Source organism: Anolis sagrei, chromosome 4 (genome assembly GCF_037176765.1).
Source record: "Anolis sagrei isolate rAnoSag1 chromosome 4, rAnoSag1.mat, whole genome shotgun sequence".
Classification (NCBI taxonomy): Eukaryota; Metazoa; Chordata; class Lepidosauria; order Squamata; family Dactyloidae; genus Anolis; species Anolis sagrei.
Window position 1 is genome coordinate 33,035,923 of NC_090024.1, and position 25,919 is coordinate 33,061,841.

At 41.3% G+C, this 25,919-nt stretch overlaps 1 protein-coding gene across 1 annotated transcript; it reads left to right on the top strand.

Moving 5' to 3' along the window:
• The first annotated feature begins 349 nt into the window (after positions 1 to 349).
• On the top strand, positions 350 to 11,899 carry UQCRB (ubiquinol-cytochrome c reductase binding protein). The gene is made up of 4 exons (XM_060775635.2): positions 350 to 453; positions 3,887 to 3,958; positions 9,604 to 9,770; positions 11,654 to 11,899. Exons 1-4 carry the CDS (start codon positions 435 to 437, stop codon positions 11,729 to 11,731), a joined length of 336 nt encoding a protein of 111 aa, XP_060631618.1. The 5' UTR covers positions 350 to 434; the 3' UTR covers positions 11,732 to 11,899.
• The last annotated feature ends 14,020 nt before the right edge of the window (positions 11,900 to 25,919 follow it).

Sequence of the window (25,919 nt, forward strand, 5' to 3'; positions counted from 1 at the left end):
ACTCCCTGCCATGCAGGAAAAGCACAATCAAAGCACCCCGGGCAGATGGCCATCCAGCCTTTGTTTAAAAGCTTCCAAGGAAGGAGCTTCCACCACACCTCTAGGCAGAGAGTTCCACTGTTGAACAGCTCGTACATTCAGGAAGTTCTTCCTAATGGGCCCAAGTTTGCCCAGGCCTGGTCTATAGGCACCCACCATCTGTTTCATGCAGGAACTGGAAAGATCCATCACTTCCCAATGGGCACTCATACTAAAATCATCACCATCATCTAATTTTCCCCCAACGTTTCCAGAAAAGGGCAGCTTAAGACGAGGGATGCAAGTCAATCTGTGCTGAGAAACAGTGGTCATGTGACAGAGCGGGTCACGTGACTCAGAGGCGAGGAGGTCGTCTTTCCCGAGACGCACTGCGGCTGCGCTTCTCGGAGGTCAAGATGGCGGCGAGGGCACCTGGTGAGTGGAGGAAAGAGGGCGAGGGCGGACGTATGAACAGCGGTAGAGAAGGCTGCTGGAGAGGGGTTCATTGGAGAGGCGAGGAAGGGAAGATCACCCCAGCCTTGAGGTTTCTGAGCCAAAGCCAGGCCTTCTGTAGAATTAATGCAGGTTGCTGCCCAGGCTCAATGCCATACAATCATAGAAGCGGTGTTGTCGTTTTTTCGGGCTGTATGGCCATGTTCTAGAAGCATTCTCTCCTGATGTTTCGCCTGCGTCTATGGCAGGCAACCTCCGAGGATAGATGGAGGCCAAACGTCAGGAGAGAATGCTGTTCTAGAACATGGCCATACAGCCCGAAAAAACTACAATAACCCAGTGATTCCGGCCATGAAAGCCTTCAACAATACACAAGCTGTAGTTTGATGAAGCGCCAGCATTCTTTGATAGAGGAGGCTAAAGGCCTTGTAAAACTACGACTAGAGAAGTAATGCTACCCCTCTATTCTATTCTGCCTTGGTTAGACCATACCTGGAATATTGTGTCCAATTCTGGGCACCACAATTGAAAAGAGATATTGACCAAGCTGGAATGTGTCCAGAGGACGGCGACTAAAATGATCAAGGGTCTGGAGAACAAGCCCTATGAGGAGCGGCTTAAGGAGCTGGGCATGTTTAGCCTGAAGAAGAGAAGGCTGAGAGGAGATACGATAGCTATGTATAAATATGTGAGAGGTCACAGGGAGGAGGGAGCAAGCTTGTTTTCTGCTTCCCTGGAGACTAGGACACGGAACAATGGCTTCAAACTACAAGAGAGGAGATTCCATCTGAACATTAGGAAGAACTTCCTGACTGTGAGAGCCGTTCAGCAGTGGAACTGCTGCCTCACACTGTAGAATCAGACTTGGAAGAGACCACATGGGCCATCTAGTCCAACTCCCTGCCATGCAGGAAAAGCACAATCAAAGCACCCCCAACAGATGGCCATCCAGCCTCTGTTTAAAAGCTTCCAAAGAAGGAGCCTCCACCACACTCCAGGGCAGAGGCTGGATGGTCATCTCTCAGGGGTGCTTTGAATGCAACATTCCTGCTTCTTGGCAGGGGGTTGGACTGGATGGGCCATGACGCCTCTTCCAACTCTATGATTCTCTTGATTCCATGACAGCTCAAATGGTGTCAAGCTGTATTAACTCTATAGTGTGTAGGTGCACCCCTTGAGGTCTTGGGATGCTCCCAGGTGAGCTATGTCCTAAATTCCCACCTTAGTTGCTCACAACTTATTTATTTATAACATTTATATTCTGCCCTTCTCACCCCGCAGGGGACTCAGGGCGGAGCTCAACATATATACAGCAAACATTCAATGCTGGGACATAAAACCATAAATATATTCAAACATTGCACTGCTCCAAAGGGCTTGGTCCCTTAGCCAGGTCTTCACTATCCTTCTGAAGGACAGGAGGGAGGGAGCTGATCTAATATTGCCAGGAAGGGAGTTCCATAACCGGGAGGCAATCACTGAGAAGGCCCGGGCTCTCATCCCCGCCAAACACGCCTGTGATGGTGGCAGGACCGAGAGCAGGGCCTCCCCAGAAGATCTTAGTTTCCGCGGTGGTTCATAAAGGGAGATGCATTCAGACAGGTAAACTGGACTGGGACCATTTAGGGCTTTATTGGCCAAAGCCAGCACTTTGAATTGTGCTTGGTAGCAAACAGGCAGCCAGTGGAGCTGACATAACATGGGAGTTGTGTGCTCCATGTATACTGCCCCAGTTATTACCCCGACTGCCTCTCGTTGGACTATTTGAAGCTTCCAAATCGATTTCAAAGGCAACCACGCATAGAGCGCGTTGCAGTAGTCTATCCGGTAACTAAGGTGGAACATATTTTCCTTCTTGGGAAAATAAACAGAAATCTTAACTGAAGGAGCTGTTCCTGGATCAAGGTGAGGTAAGGGAATTTATTCTTTTCCATTTACTGAGGTAGATGGTTCCAGCTAGAGCAGACATGGGCAAACTTGGGCCCTCCAGGTGTTTTGGACTTCAACTCCCACCATTCCTAACAGCCTCGGGCCCTTTCCTTTTCCCCCTTAGCTGCTTAAGCCTGAGGCTATTAGGAATGGTGGGAGTTGAAGTCCAAAACACTAGGAGAGCCCAAGTTTACCCATGCCTGAGTTAGAAGATGGATACAGAGTAGAAAAGAGGCACTGCAAAAACAGACAGGGAAGAAATAATAATGATGATAATAATAATAATAAACAAGGTTATTTATAGACTGCTTTATCTCCTCAAAGGGACTTAAAGCGGTTTCCAACATGTATAACAAACATTCAATGCCAGGAGGAAAAAACACACACACAAATTAACATCAAAACAAATCAAGTTAAACAATATAACAGCTACATAGACCGGGCGGGCACCCTCAAACTACAGTCCTCCAGCTGTTTCAGCCTTCCAACTCCCAGAATTCCCAACCATTGAACAAGCTGGCTACGGCTTCTGGGAGTTGAAGGCCCAAACAGCTGGAAGTTTACAGTTGGAGGCTGCCTGACATAGGGCCCTTCCACATATCCCAGAATATCAAGGCAGAAAATCCCACTATATCTGCTTTGAACTGTGTTATCTGAGTCCACATTGCCATATATTCCAGTTCAAAGCAAATAATGTGGGATTTTATGCAGCTATGTGGAAGGGGCCTGAGTCCACACTCAGATAATGTGGGATTTCCTGCCTTGATGTTCTGGGATACAGGGTTGTGTGGAAGGGCCCATAGACCCTCCTAGAATTCCAAAGCAACAAGTCATGGCAGTTAAAGTGGTGTCAAACAGCATTAACTCTACAATGTCAGAAGTGAAACACTACAGCACTAGAAGTTGAAGGAACCATGGCATGTTAGAGCTGGAAGAAAGCTTAAGGCTATTTGATTTTGCCTCTGCCATGCAGAAATATACAATTACAGTACAGGACACCCACCAGTCTCTGTTTAAATTCCGTCAAAGAAGAAGTGTTCACTGCCCTTTGAGGCAGTCTATTCTGTCATTGAATAGTTGTCACAGAAAATAACATTGTTCTTAAGGATTGTATAGAATCTCATTTTTGTGTAACTTCATTTGGGGGGGGGGGGGGAGTGTCTCCACTGAAACTTTATTACCAATCTTTGCTTCCACAACAAGCCACATTTTTCAAAGTCCAATTATCACAGGGACAAAAAGTGAGATGAAATATTTTGAACCGGGTCACAGACAGCAAAACAAACCCCGCAGGCATGTTAACCCTTCCCTATGCTTTCCAAAGCTAATATATATGGCTAGGGTGACACTTTAAAATGTACCTGTTCCAATTTACATACAAATTCTACTTCAGAACAAACCTACAGAACCTATCTTGTTCGTAACTTGGGGACTGCCTGTTCTTGGTTTTCCAGTCTCAATTAATGGTGATAATTCGTGTTTCTAGCTGCAGCCAGTGGTCGTTTGCTTGAAAGTGTGCGGAAGTGGTATTACAATCTAGCCGGATTCAACAAACTTGGTAGGTGTCTCAACTTACGTTTACTGTAAAGCCCTTATTGCAAAACAACAACACAAATAAAGCACAAAAAACTCTACCCAAAACAAAAAGCCTGGTATGATTTTAGCATAACTTAAAAGATTTTTTTGTAGGAGAAAAGATTCATTGGTAACTGGTAATATTTTAATTTATGTGCATGTGAGTCAAGATTTGTTGTGCTTACCTATTGGCCGGAATTAACTGACCCTTTATATTTGATTTAGTAAATACTATAAAGTAAAGGATCCAGCAAAGGATCACCGCCTTGTCGGGGCGCTGGAGCTTGAGCACTCAATGATGTCATGAGCGAAACCGTGAAGGGCCACCCAAGACGGGACGGTTGTGGCAGAGAGGTCAGACCAAGCGTGATCCCTGGGGAAGGCAATGGCAAACCACTCCAGTATCCTTGCCAAGAAAACTAAATGGACCAGTACAACCAGAGATATGTCGGTATGCCATTGGAAGATGGGACTCCCAGGTCGGAAGATGGCCAAAATGCTACTGGGGAGGAGCAGAGGATAAGTTCAACTAGCCCCAGATGTGATGACGCAGCTAGCTCAAAGCCGAAAGGAAGGCTAGCGGCCGACGGTACTGGAGGTGAACGACGAATCCGATGCTCTAAAGATCAACACACCATAGGAACCTGGAATGTAAGATCTATGAGCCAGGGCAAATTGGATGTTGTTATTGGTGAGATGTCAAAACTAAAGATAGACATTCTGGGGGTCAGCGAACTGAAATGGACTGGAATGGGCCACTTCACATCAGATGACCACCAGATCTACTACTGCGGACAAGAGGAACATCGAAGAAATGGAGTAGCCTTCATAATTAATAAGAAATTCGCTAAAGCGGTGCTTGGATACAACCCAAAAAATGACAGAATGATCTCAATTCGAGTGCAAGGAAAGCCTTTCAACATTACAGTGATCCAAATATATGCCCCAACCACAGCTGCTGAAGAAGCAGAAGTAGATCAGTTCTATGAGGATCTGCAGGACCTACTGGATAATACACCAAAAAGAGACATTATTTTCATTACAGGAGACTGGAATGCCAAGGTGGGAAGTCAAATGACAACAGGGATCACAGGCAAGCATGGTCTGGGAGAACAAAATGAAGCGGGACGCAGGCTGATAGAATTTTGCCAGGAAAACTCGCTGTGTATAACGAATACTCTCTTCCAACAACCTAAAAGACGGCTTTATACATGGACCTCACCAGATGGTCAACACCGAAATCAGATTGACTACATCCTTTGCAGCCAAAGGTGGCGGACATCCATCCAGTCGGTGAAAACAAGACCTGGGGCTGACTGTAGCTCAGATCACGAACTTCTTATTGCCAAACTTAGAATAAAACTAAAGAGATCAGGGAAAATACACAGACCAGTTAGATATGATCTCACTAACATTCCTAGCGAATATACAGTGGAAGTGAAGAACAGATTTGAAGGACTAGATTTAGTAAACAGAGTCCCAGAAGAACTATGGACAGAAGTCCGCGACATTGTTCAGGAGGCGGCAACAAAGTACGTTCCAAAGAAAAAGAAAACCAAGAAGGCAAAATGGTTGTCTGCTGAGACACTGGAAGTAGCCCAAGAAAGGAGGAAAGCAAAAGGAAACAGTGAAAAGGGGAGATATGCCCAGTTAAATGCGCAATTCCAGAGGTTAGCCAGAAGAGATAAGGAACTATTTTTAAATAAGCAATGCATGGAAGTGGAGGAAGACAACAGAATAGGAAGGACAAGAGACCTCTTCCAGAAAATTAGAAACATTGGAGGTAAATTTCAGGCAAAAATTGGTATGATAAAAAACAAAGATGGCAGGGACCTAACAGAAGCTGAAGAGATCAAGAGAAGGTGGCGAGACTATACAGAAGATCTGTATAGGAAGGATAATAATATTGAGGATAGTTATGACGGTGTGGTGAATGAATTAGAACCAGACATCCTGAGGAGTGAAGTTGAATGGGCTTTAAGAAGCATTGCTAACAACAAGGCAGCAGGAGACGACGGGATCCCAGCTGAACTGTTTAAAATCTTAAAAGATGATGCTGTCAAGGTGATGCATGCCATTTGCCAGCAAATATGGAAAACACAAGAATGGCCATCAGACTGGAAAAAATCAACTTATATCCCCATACCAAAAAAGGGAAATGCGAAAGACTGCTCAAACTTCCGTACAGTGGCCCTTATTTCTCATGCCAGTAAGGTAATGCTTAAGATCCTGCAAGGAAGACTCCAGCAATACATGGAGCGAGAGTTGCCAGATGTTCAAGCTGGGTTTAGAAAAGGCAGAGGAACGAGAGACCAGATTGCCAATATCCGCTGGATAATGGAGAAAGGCAGGGAGTTTCAGAAAAACATCTACTTCTGCTTCATTGACTATTCTAAAGCCTTTGACTGTGTGGATCATAATAAATTGTGGCAAGTTCTTGGTGGGATGGGCATACCAAGCCACCTTGTCTCTCTCCTGAGGAATCTGTACAAGGACCAAGTAGCAACAGTCAGAACTGACCACGGAACAGGAGACTGGTTCAAGATTGGGAAAGGCGTACGGCAAGGCTGCATACTCTCACCCAACCTTTTTAACTTGTATGCAGAACACATCATGCGATGTGCGGGGCTGGATGAATGCAAAGCTGGGGTGAAAATTGCTGGAAGAAACATTAACAACCTCAGATATGCAGATGACACCACTCTGATGGCCGAAAGCGAGGAGGAGCTGAGGAGCCTTCTAATCAAGGTGAAAGAAGAAAGCGCAAAAGCCGGGTTGCAGCTAAACGTCAAAAAAACCAAGATTATGGCAACAAGAATGATTGACAACTGGGAAATAGAGGGAGAAACCGTGGAGGCCGTGACAGACTTTGTATTTCTAGGTGCAAAGGTTACTGCAGATGCAGACTGTAGCCAGGAAATCAGAAGACGCTTACTTCTTGGGAGGAGAGCAATGTCCAGTCTCGATAAAATAGTGAAGAGTAGAGACATCAGACTGGCAACAAAGATCCGCCTAGTCAAAGCCATGGTATTCCCTGTAGTAACCTACGGATGTGAGAGCTGGACCTTAGGGAAGGCTGAGCGAAGGAAGATCGATGCTTTTGAGCTGTGGTGTTGGAGGAAAGTGCTGAGAGTGCCTTGGACTGCGAGAAGATCCAACCAGTCCATCCTCCAGGAAATAAAGCCCGACTGCTCACTGGAGGGAAAGATACTAGAGACAAAGTTGAAGTACTTTGGCCACATCATGAGGAGACAGGAAAGCCTAGAGAAGACAATTATGCTGGGGAAAGTGGAAGGCAAAAGGAAGAGGGGCCGACCAAGGGCAAGATGGATGGATGGCATCCTTGAAGTGACTGGACTGACCTTGAGGGAGCTGGGGGTGGTAACGGCCGACAGGGAGCTCTGGCGTAGGCTGGTCCATGAGGTCACGAAGAGTCGGAGACGACTGAACGAATGAACAACAACATAAAGTATTGTAAATATTGTAAACATTTGATACAGCAAGAGTGGGGCTGCTTGCCTCTGAGCCCTTGCTGCATGCCTTCATATAATTTCCAACTTAACAGCAGCTCAAAAGCAAATGTATTACAGTATTTTATTGGGAAGATTTGCTCAGAGGGAGTTTGCCATCTTTCTGAGGCAAGTAGAATGTGACTTGCCACTGAGTTTCCATAGTTAAGCAGGGATTTTGGCTATGGTCTACTAGACTCCTAGTCGAACACGCAAACCACTATCCCATGGTGTCTCTCAGGGTAGCAAGTGTTTTTTCCTATAACTTGCAGATATCTTCAAAGTGAAACACAAGCCTTGTTAGCTATGCAGTCCAATATGTCGGTCCCACTGTGTTCTATACTCAAATAAGTATTTACAGGATTGCAGCCTAAATTGCTGGTAGGCAAATGCTGCTTTAGATAACGTATTGCTCTGTTTTGCTGCTAGAAAAGATTCTATCCCATTCATGCAATTTATTATATGCTCTTTGATCTTTTTTTCTGTATGATTGAATTTGGTTTTAGAAATTGTTCAGTGCTCTTAACGGTGAATATAAAGCCTGTTCTCATTGTGCCTGTTTGACAATATTTGGTTAGTAAGTGGCGCACTGGTTCTTTATAAAGTAAAGGCCCAATTATAATATGGATGACTAGACTAATGAGACTTAATGGGGAGTGGCATTTTGTGTACTTATTTTCAACCTATTCAGTTTACAGTATTTGTGCTTTACTTGGTTATTCTATTCTGGCCCTTAACAGAGTTATGTGTGGAATGACTTGCCCTTGTCTCAACGAGTTCTAAGTTGAGACATGAATAATGTGTCGTATTAATTATCATAGAATCCAGATTCAGATAATTTACCATGGAATCTTGTGTGTATTCAGGACTGTGTACTGTTGAACTAAACAAGTTAGTCTCAAGTGGAGAACTTTGGAGCCCAAAATATATACTCAAATACTCAAAATAAGCCCAAACAGTTTACTGCTTTAAGCAACCTAAAGCAGGCATTTGTGAATACTGAGTAACGGACATAAGAACGAAATCAACTACAAGATGGGATTGAGACATTGTTTTTTATGAGTATTTATTGAATTATGTTTTATTACAGCTGTTATGATTTTATTGATGTTAAAGTTTTTATATTGTAATTGTGTTTTTGGTGGCATTGAATGTTGCCTTGTAAACCGCCTCGAGTCACCAGAAGGCTGAGAGGGGCGGTATACAAATATAGTAAGTAAATAAATAATAAAGGGCTTCCTTCATAATTTAGGCTGATACATTATGCTAGTATCAGCTTAACTACACTTATTGAATAACGGTAACTTGATAAGTCAGCATTAATGTAAGTTAAAGAATTTAGTGATCCAACTCTAGTGGGAACTAATAATACTATGAGATCAGTAAATTTGTACTACAGTATTTAGTACATTTACTATTTTCAAAAATGTAAAAGCCTGAGTTTTGTACAAAATTGTGAATATACAGGTTATCCATAAAGTTTCTTTACCATTTAAATGGTAATAGACTTTACATCAGTGATTCTCAACCTTTGGGCCTCCAGGTGTTTTGAACTTCAGCTTCCACAGTTCCTAACAGATGGCAAGCTGGCTGAGATTTCTGGGAGTTGAAGTCCAAAACACCTGGAGGCCCAAAGCTTGGGAACCACTGATTTAAATGGTAAATATACTTTATAGATACCCTGTATTCCCAAGAGAGATGCAAACTTCTGCATCCTCTACTACTTAAATATATATGTCTTAGGGATTTTTTTCCCTATGATTCTATTTACAAGATTAAAAGAAATGCAAACATATATTGGCATTGGTTGTGGTGGGCGAGAATTAAGTTCAGGAGGCTGGTATTTCAGATTTTTCTGTGCCTTCGCATTGCTATTTTTGGATAAGTGAATAAAGCAATGTCTTATATTTGTCATGATTATTTTAATGCAGCTCCTCCAGAGTGAATAATTCAGTGGCTATAGTCTAGAGCAAAGTGTTCTTGTCCTTGAGAGCGGGAGAAAGATGTTCAAGTTGGGCATTGGTTGCGACACACACAGACTTCGATGGTTTTAAATTTTAGCTTTATCTGCCTTTGTTGGTACTTAACTAGTATTTTTGGTTAATTTAACATTTTGCAGGACTTCTGCGAGATGATACAATGTATGAAGATGAAGATGTGAAGGAAGCACTAAAGAGACTTCCTGAAGAGAAGTACAATGAGAGAATATTTCGTATCAAGAGGGCATTAGACTTGTCCATGAGGCAACAGATCCTTCCTAAAGAACAGTGGGTAAAATATGAAGAGGTATGAATTTACATAAATTTCCACTTTGGTGTACTTTGACTGAAATAATTCTATGTTCAAATAGTTCTTAGTATGCTTGTAATTGCTGTTAGGTCAGGTTAGTGCAGTAAAAAAGTTCAGAAAATAATGTTGCATCAGTCTTAAAGCAGCATTTCTCAACTTGGGGGTCGGGGCCCCCGGTGGGGTCACAGGGGGGTGTCAGAGTGATCACCAAAGGCCACCAGAAAACATAGTATTTTCTGTTGGTCACGGGGTTCTGTGTGGGATGTTTGACCCAATTCTGTCGTTGGTGGGATTCGGAATGCTCTTTGATTGTAGGTGAAATAGAAATCCCAGCAACTACAACTTCCAAATGACAAAATCAGTGCCCCTCCAACCCCACCAGGATTCAAATTTGGGCGTAATGGGAATTTGTGCCAAATTCGGTCCAGTGAATGAAAATACATCCTGCATATCAGATATTTACATTACAATTCATAACAGTAGCAAAATTACAATTATGAGTTAGCAATGAAAATAATTTTATGGTAGGGGGTCACCACAACATGAGGAATTGTATTAAGGGGTCGCAGCATTAGGAAGGTAAAGAAACACTGCCTTAAAGCCTTAAATTTATACTCAACTTCATAATATTATCCATCTTGATCTGTAATAGAAAGTTATACATTATTTAATGCATATATTAAAAGATGGTTGTCAATGTCTTGCCATATTTGAGCGTGGTGGTATTACAGATACCCAGGAAAGGTCTGTGCAGATAAGGGAAAGCTTTCTTCCAAATAATAGGACCAAGGAGAACAAGATTTAAAAACTTGGATGTTCCAATGTGCGTTTGAATAATGGTTTAGCTACAGATCAGGTCTGCCTAGCCCTAAATTATTGTTTGGTTTTCCACCAGTTTACTTCCAGCCCTGGCCCCACAGTTTGCCTTTGCACAAGCCCGTACCCTGCCCTCTCAAATCTGAACGTGCCCACCTTTCCTGACTACTGGTTGTTGATGTTGGTTGATGTATTTTTATAATGTTTTTATTGTTCTGGTTTTAATTGTTTGAATTCTATTTTTATTATTATATGTTTTTAATTGTGTTACCTTGTAACCCTTGTCTATGCTGGGCTTGGTCCCCATGTAAGCTGCCCTGAGTCCCTTCATGGAGATGGTGGTGGGATATAAGAATAAAGTTGTTGTTGTTGTTGTTGTTGTTGTTAAAATAACCTGGATTGGTCTGAGCTATAGCTGAAAATAAGAGAAATTTTCTGATGTCAAACATATCACCAAGATGAAGAGTAAATGGATACAATTGCAAGCTAACAGCAAGTATCAGATGAAATGACTTTGAAAGGTTACACCAAGTTTTGTAACACCTTGAAAGCTAACACATCCAAGTGGGACACATGGTTTCTTGAACTAGTTCTTTCTATGCCATAAAAGCTTAGGCCATGATTGATAAGGATGGAACTGTACTTCTTAGGGGTGAAAAGCTCCTGGACAGGCTCAACTTAACTTCTCTTCATAGAATCCTAGAGTTAGAAGAGATCTTGTGGGCCATCCAGTCCAACTCCCTGCCAAGAAGTAGGAAAATCTTCATTATAAACATGTTAAATTCAAGGCTGTGAGTTTAGTCAGAACATGTCTTAATCCTTTGGTATCTAAAAAAAGTTTGGTAGGTCCAAGTGGCTAACTGTATTGGTGTGTAAAAGTACATGAGATGTGCTTTTGTAGCAACAGAGAACAAGGCCTGTAGAAGTTGAGCCTCAGGAATTTAAAAATTCGGAAAAATGTATTCTCTTCCTTACAACAGGTAGTCTGTTAAGGATGTTCTGTTAAACTTGCTCTTACAATAAGATGCACCCATTTCCAATATCCTTAATGTTCTTGTTTTCAGGATAAACCATATCTCCAGCCATACCTGAAAGAAGTCATTCGTGAAAGACTTGAAAGAGAAGAATGGGACAAGAAATAATTGCTGCTGTCATTGTTTCATTCAAGTGTTTGTTTCAAAAAATTAAATTATATGATTCAGGTAGGGACATCTGTTGAGCACTTTTGAGTATTGAGAAGAAATCTGTGCAACTCTTTGCTCACTGGTATGTGTTCATCCAACTCAAATAAACATTACCAAATCTTAGAATCCTCTCTCCTAAATTGCAAAGAATTGGTTCAAGTCTGTTTTAGCAACATTCCCTGCCAACATGGTGATCTGTGATCGTCATTCCAGTTGATTGAGTCATCCTGTCTGTCATAATACAGCTGTTTCCTGCAGCTGAAAGGATAGATAAGCAACAGCATTTCAAGTTTGTTACTGTTCTTCTGATTCATTTTAAAGGGGACACTCATCTGCAGAATGAGATATATATATATATATCTCCATCATCACCTCTTCTTGCCATGGACAGGGATGCAGCAACATAAATATTCAACAGCAGCAAAGCTAGATTGGGATTACGTCATCCTTATCATGTCTACCCAAACAAATAGAATGCTACATTAATAATACCTTAGGAATCTGTATTTCCTGCCAATCTTTAAATAAAGACAATTGCCTCATGTAACCTGAATTAGTCATTTGGACAAATATACTGAATTACTGAGACAAATCTGGTTTGCATGCTTCAGCCACATTGACTGTAATTTGAAATAAAATTCCATTAGGATCAAGAGGACCTGCTTGGAGTAAAAAGGTGTAGAATTCAGTGGTCAGTGTTGAAATGTGTTGCTTCATATGTAGAATGAGTAAGCAATGGTCTCCTTCTGAGCGTTTGTCCATGTTAGTGAGAAGAAAGGAAAGTAAAAACATGACATCCCCACTTCTCCTGTAACATTCAACATTGGGAACAAGAAAACCCAGGGGGCTCCAAATTGGCCCAAAGTAAAAGTTGGCAAAGCAGAAGCATGTGTCTGTTTTCTCTACTTCTTGAGTCCACATGAATTTAACCTGTAATGCAATCAAACTAATACAGATAATTCCTATTAGACGTGCTGAGTTGGGTGATTAAGTTGCAGTTCAGTAAGGGCCACATCTGTAGCACTGAATACAAACAAAGCCACTTGAGTTGTATAATCTTTTAATCTTACACGTTCTTAAAAAAAGAATTACTTTTTCACTGAACATAGGTAAAGATAAAGGTTTCCCCTTGACATCAAGTCTAGTCGTGTCCGACACTGGGGGGTAGTTCTCATTTTCATTTCTATGCCCAAGAGCCAGTATTGTCCATAGACACCTCCAAGGTCATGTGGCTGGCATGACTACATGGAGCACCAATATTTCCCACCAAAGCGGTACCTATTGATCTACTCACATTTGCATGTTTTTGAACTGCTAGGTTGGTAGTATCTGGGCCTAAAAACGGGAGTTCACCCCACTCTCCGGATTTGAACCACCAACCTTTCAGTCAGCAAGTTCAGCAGCTCAGTGGTTTAATCCGCTGTACCAACAGGGGACCCTCAGTAACACAGCCAGATTACAGACACTCAGTGAACATGGGTGTCTGCAATCTGGCTGTCTTGTAATTTACTCTAGAATGCCGAGTAAATCATACAAAATGTATAGTTAGATTTAATAAAACATTTCAACTATTAACTGTGTTATGAAACTCATTTCATTACATCTCCAGTATAGAATCATAGATTGGAAGAGACCACACAGGCTATCCAGTCCAACCCCATTCTGCCATGCAGGAAAAGCACAAACAAAGCACCCCCAACAGAAGACTATCAAGCTTCAGTTTCAAAACTTTCAAGTCATTTCCAACTTACGGAGATTCTAAGGTGAACATGTCACAGGGTTATCTTGGCAAAATTTGTTTAGCGGGAGTTTAACATTGCCCAGATCTGAATTCAGTAAGTTGTAACACAAGTAACTGTGATGCGAAGAGATAATTCATTGATGTGCTTGTCTTTGTATTTTGTCTGAGGCAGTCTTATCACTTTGAATTCTGTATGTGTATTGTTGGAGCTCATTTTGAAGCACAGAGAGGTTAAAAAGTAAAGAGAGTTTAGTGCTTCCTTGGTGTTCTTCTCCTACCAGGCTTTACTTGTAGGAATATTCGATATTGATATTAAGGTGAGTGCAAGGGTAACCAGTGCAATATGTGGTACAAAGCAGGAGAAAATATTCCTGAACACTCTTATAAAGTGAAAAAAGAAAAACCTATATTTATTGTCTCAAGAAATCCATCTTGGGATAGGAAAGGAAATTGCAGGAGAAGAGCCCCTAAGGCTGACTCTTGATGCAAGCCAGGAACCTCATGGGTTCTGCCTTTGTAGACACCAGTAGACAAAGGACTCATAAACTTTTGAAGAAGAGGGAAGTGACCTCTGCAAGCAAATAGGAAGCAAAAAGGTTGAGTCTACAGATCAAAGGAAGCACAGAAAAGTAAAACAAAAGGGCAAACATGCTCTCTAGAGTTCCCTCTCACTAATCACTTTATTGAACATTCACGTCTGTCTTTGCTTCTGTTATTACTTTGGTGCTCCTCCTGGAGGGAAAAATAGCTGGGGAAACTAGTATGTGATTGAGGGTTCGACTTCCCAAATATACTTAAATTTTGTATTTGCAGGCGAAATGTCAGGAGGGAATGCCACTAGAACATGGCCATATCGCCCGAAAAAGCCTACAACAACCCAGTGATTCTGGCCATGAAAGCCTTCGACAATACATTATCTCTTTAGTGTTGCTTGCACTTATTTCCTAGGAGTGGAATAGTCTTAGCTACAGTAGCATCAGATGTTTTGTTGATAAATCAAACATGATGGCGGCAGACCTGTCTATTTAAACAGATCCATATTTCCACCACCATATTGATTTTTGTCCTGTGGGTCCACGGATTGGATTTTTTTGTCTATTGTAAATCACCCTGAAAGCCTGTTTGCATGCAGAAGGGCTTTGGTTCGGCTCCTACATCTCCCAAGTACAGCTGGGAAAGATCCTGTGTAAAATCCTGAAGAGCTGTTATTAATCAGTGTAGGTAGTGCTGAGCTGTGGTCTGGAGTAATATAAGGCCGCTTCCTACATTTATACAAATAATTTCAAAAGACATAGGCAAGACAAAAATGCCAAATTGTTTAGAAAACTGTTCAAATTAAAATGGGCATCAAAAAGATAAATCTATTTAGTCTTAAATATATCTCTATTTACGTATTACAAAATCAATTTTAGTTCATGTACGTGTAGAATGAACATTGTAAATGGTTGCTTGCAAGTATTATGATTAATCATTTCAAGACATGATATTAATTTTAAAGTGCCATGTTTTTGTGTGTACACAGCATAGTATTCTTTACCTTGGCACTAAATGGGAGTGTATCATAGATCTACAAAGTGCTTCACCGATTAACTTTAAAAAACAAACCACATTTTTCAATATGACAGCACCTTAATGTTTATGACCCACAGGAGAATTTACTACTAAGTCATGTACTGATGTAATGAAATCTAATATATGCTGTGTAAAATGAATTATGAGATGCTATTTAGTTTCAGGATTTTATTACTTCAATCACTCTTAGTTGTATTTCCTTTTCTATTATTGCTTAGTCTTTAAACAGTGCAGATGACTGTATAAAGAACACCTAATAAAATCTGGAGATGTTAAAACATAAATGTTAAATGTTTTAACATGCTTGCTATAACTTTTAAAGCTACACTTGCTTTCCCATCGCAATGTTATTGACTTAGATAGGTGGGTGGATAAATACAGGCACATATATCTACTGCCTTGGGAAACATATCCGGTGGGAACATGAGAAAGAGCTTGCTCAGTTGGATGCTCCCTGATTCTGATACTTCTGATACAGGGAATTGGGCCCCTCTCTTTTTGCTATCAGGTTTTTCTATATAAAGCCAGAAACAAATCAGTTTAGAGATCCAGTGTGGTGTAGTAGTTTGAATGTTTCATTACAGCTCTAGAGACCATACTTTGGTTTACCAATTGGCCGTGGAAACCCACTGGGTCATCTTTGGCAAGTCAGATATGCAGCCACAGAAATGTTCATGACAGATTTGCATTAGTGTTGTTATTAGTCAGAAATGACTTGAAGACACAAAAAAATAGGATTGGAATGCCAATTAGGCTGACTTCCTCTATATACGGCCTGCGAAATTACACCAGAAGCTTTGTTTGTTGTTTTGAAATAGCATGATACCATTCTGTGGTACTAGAAAGAAAGGCTCCTCAGTTGTGACACCCACCTTCTGGTACACTTTCCCCTGTGTGGTCCCAAGGATAAAGATTGCATTCTATTTCAAATGACTATTGAAACAATACCTGTTTATGCAGGCCTTGCCCAGCTGAAAACATAATATGTGTTCTATTTTTCCAATGGACCCGCCACAGTGGTTCAGTTCTGGGGCCCACCCTGGGTACAAAAAATCCATAGGTGACCATGCCCCATATTATTAAATGATGGCATTGTCTACATTCACAACACTGCCATTTACTAATATGGAATACAGTGAGCCTTGGTCGCTAGAAATTGCTAATCTGGCGGTCCCACTGTATAATCTTTAATTATAAAACATTTACATATTTTTTTATGCTGGAGGCTGCTTAGGAATGTTTATTATGTTTCTTTAATACATAAGTCACTACTGCAAGATGCTACTGGTGTGAGAGAATTGGCTGACTGCAAGGATGTTGCCCAGGGGACGCCCGGATGTTTGATGTTTTACCATCCTGTGGGAGGTGTCTCTCATGTCCCCACATGAGAAACTAGAACTGAGACTGGAGCTCACCCCGTGCCCAGATTCAAACCGCCAACCTGTTGTTAGCAGTCCTGCTGGCACAAGGGTTTAACCCATTATTACTCCTGACACGAAAAAAATACGTAAGTATTTTAAGTATAAAAATAATATGCATCAATTAAATCATGACTGCATAACTAAAGCCTCACCAAATACCCAAGTATTCCTGCCTCTGCTCTTAGGCCTCTGGAATGCTCCCCTTCTCTGACAACAGTACGTTTTTGGAGTGGCTGGGTAAGCTTCAGAATGAAAAGGTGGATTCTTCCCACCCACTATGTTCATTTTGTCTTCTGGAGCCCATTGGGTGGCAAGTCATCTGAGACAGTTTTTGGAACAAAATGACATTAAGCCACTGCATTATTCTGCAGCTCAGAAGCTTCCCTATTTATATTTATATTTATATTTGTTAAAAAATAAAACCCTAAAAGATGGTTGAAGGGATGAAAGTGCATGACCATTGAAGGCCTCAGATTTATAACACTTCAAAGAGAAACCATTGCTAGTGACATTTTTCATAGGCATGATGTATGGCAGTGGATCTACCATACATCAGAGGCTGATTGGCCATCTGTCAAGGGTGCTTTGAATAAGATTTTCCTGCTTCTTGGCAGGGGGTTAGACTGGATTGCCCACGAGGGCTCTTCCAACCCGATGATTCTATGACCTTTTGGGTTTGGGTCCCAATTTCCATGATCTCATCACTGCCCATGCACTTTGTTGAAATCTGGATCAAAGTGTCCCAACCCATCATGTATGACATTGCGTATTATCTTGTAGTATACAATCATAGTTAAATGATAATGCATGTATTTTGCAGTCGGAAGACCCACCTATCTCTGCCTAGCAAAGTCTAATGGTCAATGATGAAGACGTGCCTGAAATCTAGCAGAGTCACTTTTGAGTTGCATCACTGGAAGGACCAGTAGTTTGTCCCAATCGTAATCAGGGGCTTCATGTCTATGTTTCTCCGTAGCACAACTTTGGGCCAGCTTGAGACTCGTAAAAACCCTGGATTGTATTACTTCTATCATTAAAGCAATATTCTCTTTGCATTACCACTCTGTACATTTTTATCTGTTTAATATCAATACAAGTAAAAGGGGTGGTTTTCTGATTCTGAGGCTGGTCCTTTTCAAACTTTTGCTGCAGTCAAGTAGATGATGGGTTTTGGACTGAGTCCCAGCCAAACAGTGCCTTCTCATCAGTTAAAATTCAAGCAGGGAATAATGGCTTCAAGGTTTTGTATTTTATCATTGAATTCTACCAGTGGACCTGCCTGAAAGAAGCAGAAACTTGAAACACTACCTTCAGAGCCAAGACCTACAAAGATAAAATAGTATTTGATCTCAACTTGCCTGGAACCTATTCTTCACTGGTTCTTCTGATTGTCTCTCAGTTGTACTAGTAAAAAAAAAACCCCACAGAATTTGGCCTCAAGAATATTACTGGGAAATGATTTGCCCACCCTGAAATAAAACAGAGCTTCATAGTCATGAGGAAGATCTTGCCAAAACAATTGTTGCTATGCCTGGCTACAATTGTGTTTCACATATTTACAGAGACCAGAGCTGTTGTAGATGCCATATATGAGTCTCTTCTTCACACCTCATTTATCCATCGGGTAGAATGTACACATATACACACACACACACACACATTATCTTGTCTCATGATAGACTCATGCATTAAAAAAACATGCTAATTATGTCTTCATTTCTAAAATCTTGGGGTAGCTTAGTCTTGAAAAAGATTCTGGCAAAAATGTTTATATTCTAGCAAAAACTAAAAATAAATCTGCAGCTGACTGTAACACTGTGTCTACCCCATCATTTTGAAAAAATTGACCTGCAAAACATGTTTTATTTCTAGAGCATGCTTTGCCCTTAAAATCATAGTGTTGGAAGGACCCCTGTCTTCCACTGAGTCCCACCTCCTCTCTAGGTTGAACTCTCCCACCAGGTTATTGTCCAGCTTCTTTTGGAAGTCAACTAGTGTCAAACTTGTAGCAACATATTGAGGGTGACAAGATGGCTGAATAGCAAATCTGACAAACACTTATATGTCTTTAATCAGAATTGTGAATTGTGCAGCTCCCACTATTCCTCAGGATTGACAATGCTGCTTTGGACTTTATGATGTTACAGTGCTAGCTGATGTGGAGGATAGCAATGAATGTTCCCCATGTGCCAAGGACAGTTGACATATTGTGCTCATTGGCTATAGCCATTTCTTACTTAGACTGGAAATCAAAGACTGACAGACTGGCACTGGTCCATTTATTTATCCCAAAGGGGACTAAGGACGGATCACAAAACACATATATGGCAAACATTCAATTACGATTATAACAATGACAAGACAGACAGCAGATAGAGATATATAGACTTTCCCACCGAGGGACTTCTCGGTGGTGGCCCCCGGCTCTGGAACTCTCTCCCTAGGGAGATCAGACAGGCACCCACTTTGTCCATTTTCTGCAAAGACTTGAAAACTTGACTAGGCAGTTCACCAAAGAATTGGCCCAACCTTATCTAAGCTCCTGCACTTTAGTTTGGCCCTCTCTCCAGTAACCTCAACACTTTACGGCTAAGAGTTACCCTTTTAGCCCGGCCCTTTTGAATTTTTGCACTTTCCCTCAGCTCTATTTAGGAACCAGTGCACTTACTTTGAACCTGAACCTAGCCTCGATTTTCTCTGCCATGATATTGTTTTTATTATGTTGCTTTGAGATTGTGATATGTTTTTATTTGATTGCTTCTGTTGATTTTATTTTAATGTGTTTGTTTTATTTGTAGTCTTTGAGCTTGTCCCTTTGTAAGCCCTCCCGAGTCCCTTTGGGAAGATGGTGGCGGTGTATAAAAATAAACTTACTATTATTATTTGAAATACAACAGGATGAGTCCACATCAAACAAGATCACTCTGCTGGCTGTTGTATTGGATCACACATCGGACACTTCCCAAGTATCGGCGAATAATGTGTGCCGATCCCAGTAAGGTGGCCTTTTACACATGGTAATTTTGTCAGTGCGGATTGTGTTTAAGTGCAGGCCATGGTCTTTCAGTGAGCAGCATATGACACTGTTCCATTCATGTTTTTCTGGTGGGCTTTTAGTCACCATGTCTTCCTCAGTTGGACCTGGGAATCAGTCTTTGAAATTATCCTATAAATTAGACCACTTGAAACCCCCAAATCTGCCCCCAGTTTCATTCTTATCAGTGAAAACCTTAAAGCACTTTTCTGTCACTGAATTGTGATTTAGGTGATTGACTGGACATAAACAATGTTCACTGACCAAGACATGCATAAATAAAAAGAGGCATTAGGTCAATCATTAATACTACCATTGAAATTGAAGAGTGACTTCTGTGTAATATTCTGTGTAAGGCCGGAATGTAACAACCAACTTGCACTGAAACCACACTACTTTATCAATAGCTACTAGGGCATGATTGTTTCATTTTTGTCTGCCCGCTAGATGGTGCTGTGAACCCACAAGTTTCAAATCATAGCTGCCATCTCTGCATCATCTGTACAAACTTGTAACCCAACAGATGTTGCATAATTAAATAAATAATAAGATGTCCAGATGTGACACACGTTGCACATTCCCTCTTAATTTTGGGAATCAGTAGTGGAATAAATTCATCTGACATTCTCCCTTCAACTGGAAAGCCAACATGAATCATTATACTTAAGTTAACTAAGGAAACAATTAGTAAGACAAACAAGAGGCAACACTTGCTTTTCGCCTCTCAGTGTTGAGAGCCTCTTCTGCTATGTCATCATTCATCATCTTGGTGAGATCCTCCCAAACCACAGAACAAATATTTGTTATTGCTATTATGTACCTTCAGATCACCTCCAGCTTTTACTTAGCCTATGAAAGGATTCAATTGGCAAGATTCATTCAAAAGAGATTTGTCACTGCCTTCTAAGGCTAAAAATGTATGACTTGCCCAAGATTACCTATTGGATTGGCATGGTTAAGTAGGGGATGGAACCAGGCCCGTAGCCAGGATTTCGTTTCGGGGGGGGCTAAACATTTTTCAGGGGGGGTTTCGGGGGGGGCTGAGTTTCGGGGGGGGGGGCTGAGTCTGAGTGAAAGAGGGTCTAGCTTAGCAAACCTTTTGTATCATTACCCCAATACCCCCATACATATGGGATATATTGAGAATGGTGATCAAATCATGATATTAATAAACATAACAGTTTAAATAATGCACGAGTAAGGCCTTTTCGCGAACCACCATGAGAATTTCGGGGGGGGGGGGGGCTGAAGCCCCCCGAGCCCCCCCCCCCCCGGCTACATGCCTGGATGGAACCCTGTCTTAATCCAACATTCAGTCAATTCGACCACACTTACTCTTGCCATGAAATATAGATTGATACTCTTATTGTGTGGTTCATGGTAACAAAGTGAACCTAACATGGGATCATCCTTGTAAGATTTTTTTTCAGATGGGTTTTGCCTTTGCTTTCCTCTGAAGCTGGGGAAGTATAGTTTGTCCAAGGTCACCCAGTGGGCTTCCATGCTGAGCAGGGATTCAAACCCTGATCCCCAGACTCAAAGTCTAATACTCAGACCACTACACCATGCTGGCTTCCACATAGCTAGATATACATAGATCAATATAAAATAATTGTAGACCTTTTCATTGACCAGCATGACCGCTTTTGTTTTGATTCCCTACATATTTATTGTGTGTGTGTGTGTGTGTGTGTGTGTGTGTGTGTGTGTGTTAAATATATAGGAGAACAAAGCAGACATACCATCCATAGACAGTCTAACAATGTCTGTGGATTACAGGGTTCTCATCATGGGAAGAGATAGCATTTAAAATTGTTTTTTTCTGAAGTCAATAAATTAGAAATGTGAGAGATGATCTTATTCTGAGTAAGACTATTAATTTGAAAACTGTCTTCAATTCATCATGTACAATCTGTTTGAGAAGTTTTCCAAGGATGCTGATGAAGAGTTTAGCAATTTAATAGCTCATATTCTCCTGCTTGCTTCATATTTCTGTCTTAAGATTCTCCCACAGAATTAAATCAGAAGATCTGGAGAGCTAGGTGTCTGTTTTATGCACTCTTACTGTGCTGGCCATCTATATGAAAATGTCATAAACAATAATGTCTTATTGGGAGGCATAAGAAGGCAGCTCATTCTTGCCAGCAGAATGTTGTCCAGAATAAGCTAGGAGGATATTGTCAAAAGGGTGAAAACTTGTCCTGGTAGCCCTGGTAGCCCTCCTACCCACTGCTGAAATGTTGCCTAAATCATGTCTGCAAACTGTATCCGTATGATGTGTCTGCAGGCATTTGCTCCATGGGAGGACTTCCTGATCCTTCTATTCCTGAGTGCCTGATACCACACCTATGTATCTGACAGCTGTATAATTCAATATGTAGGTAGTGTGGTTATGGGTGGAAAAGAATTTTGTTAGTTCTGTAGTTGTCAATTAAATTCACCATTCCCATATAAATGTGTAGATCACTGCACCCTAAGGCAATAAGCAAAATATTATATTAGACAGCAATCTTATACACAGTTATGTGAGTTGAGTGTCTATTTTTGTAGGAGTTTTCATATAATTTGTATTAAATGGTAAAGGTTTCCCCTGAAATTAAGTCTAGTAGTGTCTGGCTCTGGTGGGTGGTGCTCATCTCCATTTCTAAGCTGAAGAGCCAGCATTGTCTGCAGATACCTTCAAGGTCTTGTGGCCTTCCCGCATAAGCGGTACCTATTGATCTACTCACATTTGCATGTTTTCAAGCTGCTAGGTTGGCAGAAGCTGGGGCTAACAGCAGAAGCTCACCACACTCCCCAGATTCTAACCACCAACTTTTTGGTCTGCAAGTTCAGCAGCTCAGTGGTTTAACCTACTGCACCACCAGGGGCCCTAATTTGTATTGCTCATAGTAAAAGCCAGAATAGTGAAGTATTCTGAACATTGAACTATGACTCTGGAGGGGTTTGAATCACCACTTGGCCACTCAATAGCCTTGGAAAAGTTACATTTCCTCACCCTTAGAGGAAGGCAAATGTCAATCCCCTCTAAAAAAATCTTGCCAAGAAAACCCCATGTTAGGGGCACACTAAGTTGAAAATGACTTGAAAGCACGCAGCAACAATTCATTAATGATATGTAATGTGTTATGGAGTCAACATAGCACAGTGCTTTGAGCACTAGACCACAACTCTGGAAAACAGGATTCAAATCCCCACTCATCTATGAAAACCCACAGCATAATCTTGGGAAATTACACACTCTTAGCCTCAGAGACCCCTGTGATGGGTTCTCTTTAGGGTTGGAAACAACTTGAAGACAGGAAGCAGGAGCAGCAGCAGCAGCAACAACAAATTTAGTCACTGAATGTCCTGCATCAGCAAGGAATTAGATTATTCACAAGAGTTAGCCAGCATAGTGCAGTAATGTAAGCACTGGACTATGAGTTTGGGGACCACAATTTGAGTTCCTACTTGGGTATGGAAATCTATTGAGTGTCTTTGGACATGCCACACAATATTAGCCACAGAGAAATGCAAATGCAAACCCCTTCAAAACAAATCTTGCTAAGAAAACCCCTTGATAGACTCACCTTAGGGTTGCCAAAAGTCAGAAATGACTTGAAGGCATGCAGCAGCAACTATTCACGATTTATTAGTATGTTGGACTAGAATTCTGGGACACCAGAGTTTGAATCTCCAAATAGCTGTGGAAACTCATTAGCCAACTTTCAGTGAGTGATATTTCCCACGCTCAGAGAAAGGCAATGACAAACTCCCTCTGAACAAAATTTGCCAAGAAAACCCCATAGCTTGGAAATGACTTGAAGATCTTTGTCTTGCCTTTCAACTGATTGATTCTAATTATGTTTAAAAGTTTTTTTGTAATTTTGATAAGACTAATAATTCAACATTGACAAACAAAAGAAATGTGTGTCAATGAGCCATAATTCAGTAGCATATCAAGAGCCCAAGATAGCTTTGTGCAGCTGAGGGAGGCACAACTGTAGCCACAGGCTGTAGTCAAAACAGCTTTACTTTCTTCATCAGACCAAAACTTTGGAGGTGATTGTGAGAACAGACCCTCAAGCTAAACTCTAAAAGACTTACAACCCTGAGGAATTGTCAAGCGCTGACTCGGAAACGAATTCAGAAGAAGTGATTACACCATAATTTTAGAGATAATGCCTCATTTTGGGAATAGGCTGCAGGACAGATGGCCTCTGGAGTTAGGTGAACAGCTGGGTAAATTACAAATGATAGTTAAAACCAGGGGGTGAGTTTACATAGCTGGAGTCTCTGAGCAGAAATACAAATTATGACAAATTAATGGGAAGTGTGACAGTCTCTGCGCATGCAAATAAACACCGAATCTGAGAAGCTCTCTTTTCCCAAAGTGCTTATAAATAAAAGCATAACAGAGATTCCATGCAAAATAACCACATGCTTGTAATTTTCCAGTCTTGTAGATCCCCTGTGTGAAATTTCCTATTTTTATTGCTTCTTTGTTAAGGTTCACTCAAAATGGAGAGCCATTCTTACCCCAAAACACGGCCCCAATCAGGACCAATCAATACGGTGATTTCTATAATAGCTGGGAGGAAACACCATTCCGGTTCATAGTTTCCAAAACATGCTGTAGGTAGTTATGGAGCATGTAAACACAGTCTTGATGCCGTAGAAAAACCAGAAGAACATGTCGATTAGCACAATTTATGACCTTAGCAGCCAACCCTCCTCAAGTTTCTCTCAACAAAATTGCAATCTTCAGAGTCGCTAGGAGGAAAATGATTTTTTCCTCAGCAGCATCATATTGTTAAAAGCTATTCTTGTTGGAATGCAAAGTATTTTAAGGTTTTCATCTTAAATGGGCAAGTATGGGCCATTTGCTTTGCAGAAGACCTATTCTTGACAGAATTACAAATTGTTGGAGCTAAATTGTTGATAAACATTAAAACAGCTGCTTGCATTTTGGGCTCTTCTTGGGGTTTGGCGGTTGGCCTTGGAATGAAGTTTACCAGGAATGAAGTTTACCACCCTTCAAAGTGTAACATTAGACCACAATGTTTCATCGATCTGCTTATGTTCTGTTGGCAGCTCTGATTCCTAAGCCATTGGCTAATTGCAAGAGTGTGCTTAAATGCCACTTGGTTGCCCTTATACACTTAGGCAAGAAGAATCAGCTTTTTTCACATACAGTCCTCTCTTCTCTGGCCCTAAAACTACAGCCAGATGACTCCTATACCCTCCACCATTGTGGCCAATTAATAGTTGGGGACTGGAGATGATCTTGGGACTCATCTGGTTGCTGCCTAGCTCCCAGAATGGTACAGCGATCCCTCTACATTTGTGGTTTTGATTTTTGCAGATATGATTATTCATTGATTTAATTGAAATGTTCCTAGGAATTTTAAGCCCTCCACTGCGACTCTGTGGTCAACTTCTTCCTGATATGCTGTAGGACCTAGAGATATCTAAAGAAAACCCCTCTCTAGCAATATCTAGATCCTCCAATGCAATTCTATGTTGAGCTTCCAGCAGGTGTTGGTCATAGAGATGCTGGAAGATGTAGAAAGGTGTTCTCAGTACCATAAAGGAAATATAAAAAAAAAATGCCGGCAATCAAAGGAAGGAGGAAGTCTGTGATCAAGGCTCTTAGTCATAGAGAATGGAATGACAGCACCCCCTTGTGGACGGAATTGAGTGCAGACTCCAGGACGCTGAAGTTAGGGGGGAAATGCCAAAATAATACCTCTATCTGTTGTCTGTCCTGTCTGTTTAATGGCATTGAATGTATGCTGTGTATGTGTTCTACCAACAGGCAACAGTTTGAATGCCAAAACAATAAAACAAATCATAAAATACAGTCAAATGCCTAAAAGAATAAATATCAATATACATTAAAACAGTTTGCCAGGTTAAAAACGTCATTGAAATCCATCCCAAATTGCAGTCCAATAAAATTACCAAACACTTGCTCCCACAGGCAGGATTTAAGTCTCTTACGAAAGATCAAGAGGGAGGGGGCAGATCTAACCTCCTTAGGGAGGGAGTTCCACAGCCGAGGGGCTACCATGGAGAAGGCCCTGTCTCCACCAAGCGTGACTGCGATGGTGATGAGACTGAGAGCAGGACCTTCCTGCATGATCTTAAAGTCCTTGATGACTTTAAGGTGATGACTTTAAGGATAGGGGGAGACACGTTCGGACAGGTAAACAGGTTTGGAACCATTTAGGGCTTTATAGGTTAAATCCAGCACTTTGACTTGTGCTTGGAAGCTAATAGGCAGCCAGTGGAGCTGGTGTAACAAGGGAGCTGTCTGCTTCCTGTACCCTGCTCCCGTGAGAAACCTGTCTGCTGAGTGTTGGACTAGCTGAAGCTTCTGGGCAATCCCATGTA

Excerpts from the sequence above, each read along its gene's own strand:
- UQCRB (XM_060775635.2), top strand. Across the intron at positions 3,959-9,603 it reads AGCCGGATTCAACAAACTTG|GACTTCTGCGAGATGATACA; the intron begins GTAGGTGTCTCA and ends AACATTTTGCAG. Across the intron at positions 9,771-11,653 it reads AGTGGGTAAAATATGAAGAG|GATAAACCATATCTCCAGCC; the intron begins GTATGAATTTAC and ends TCTTGTTTTCAG.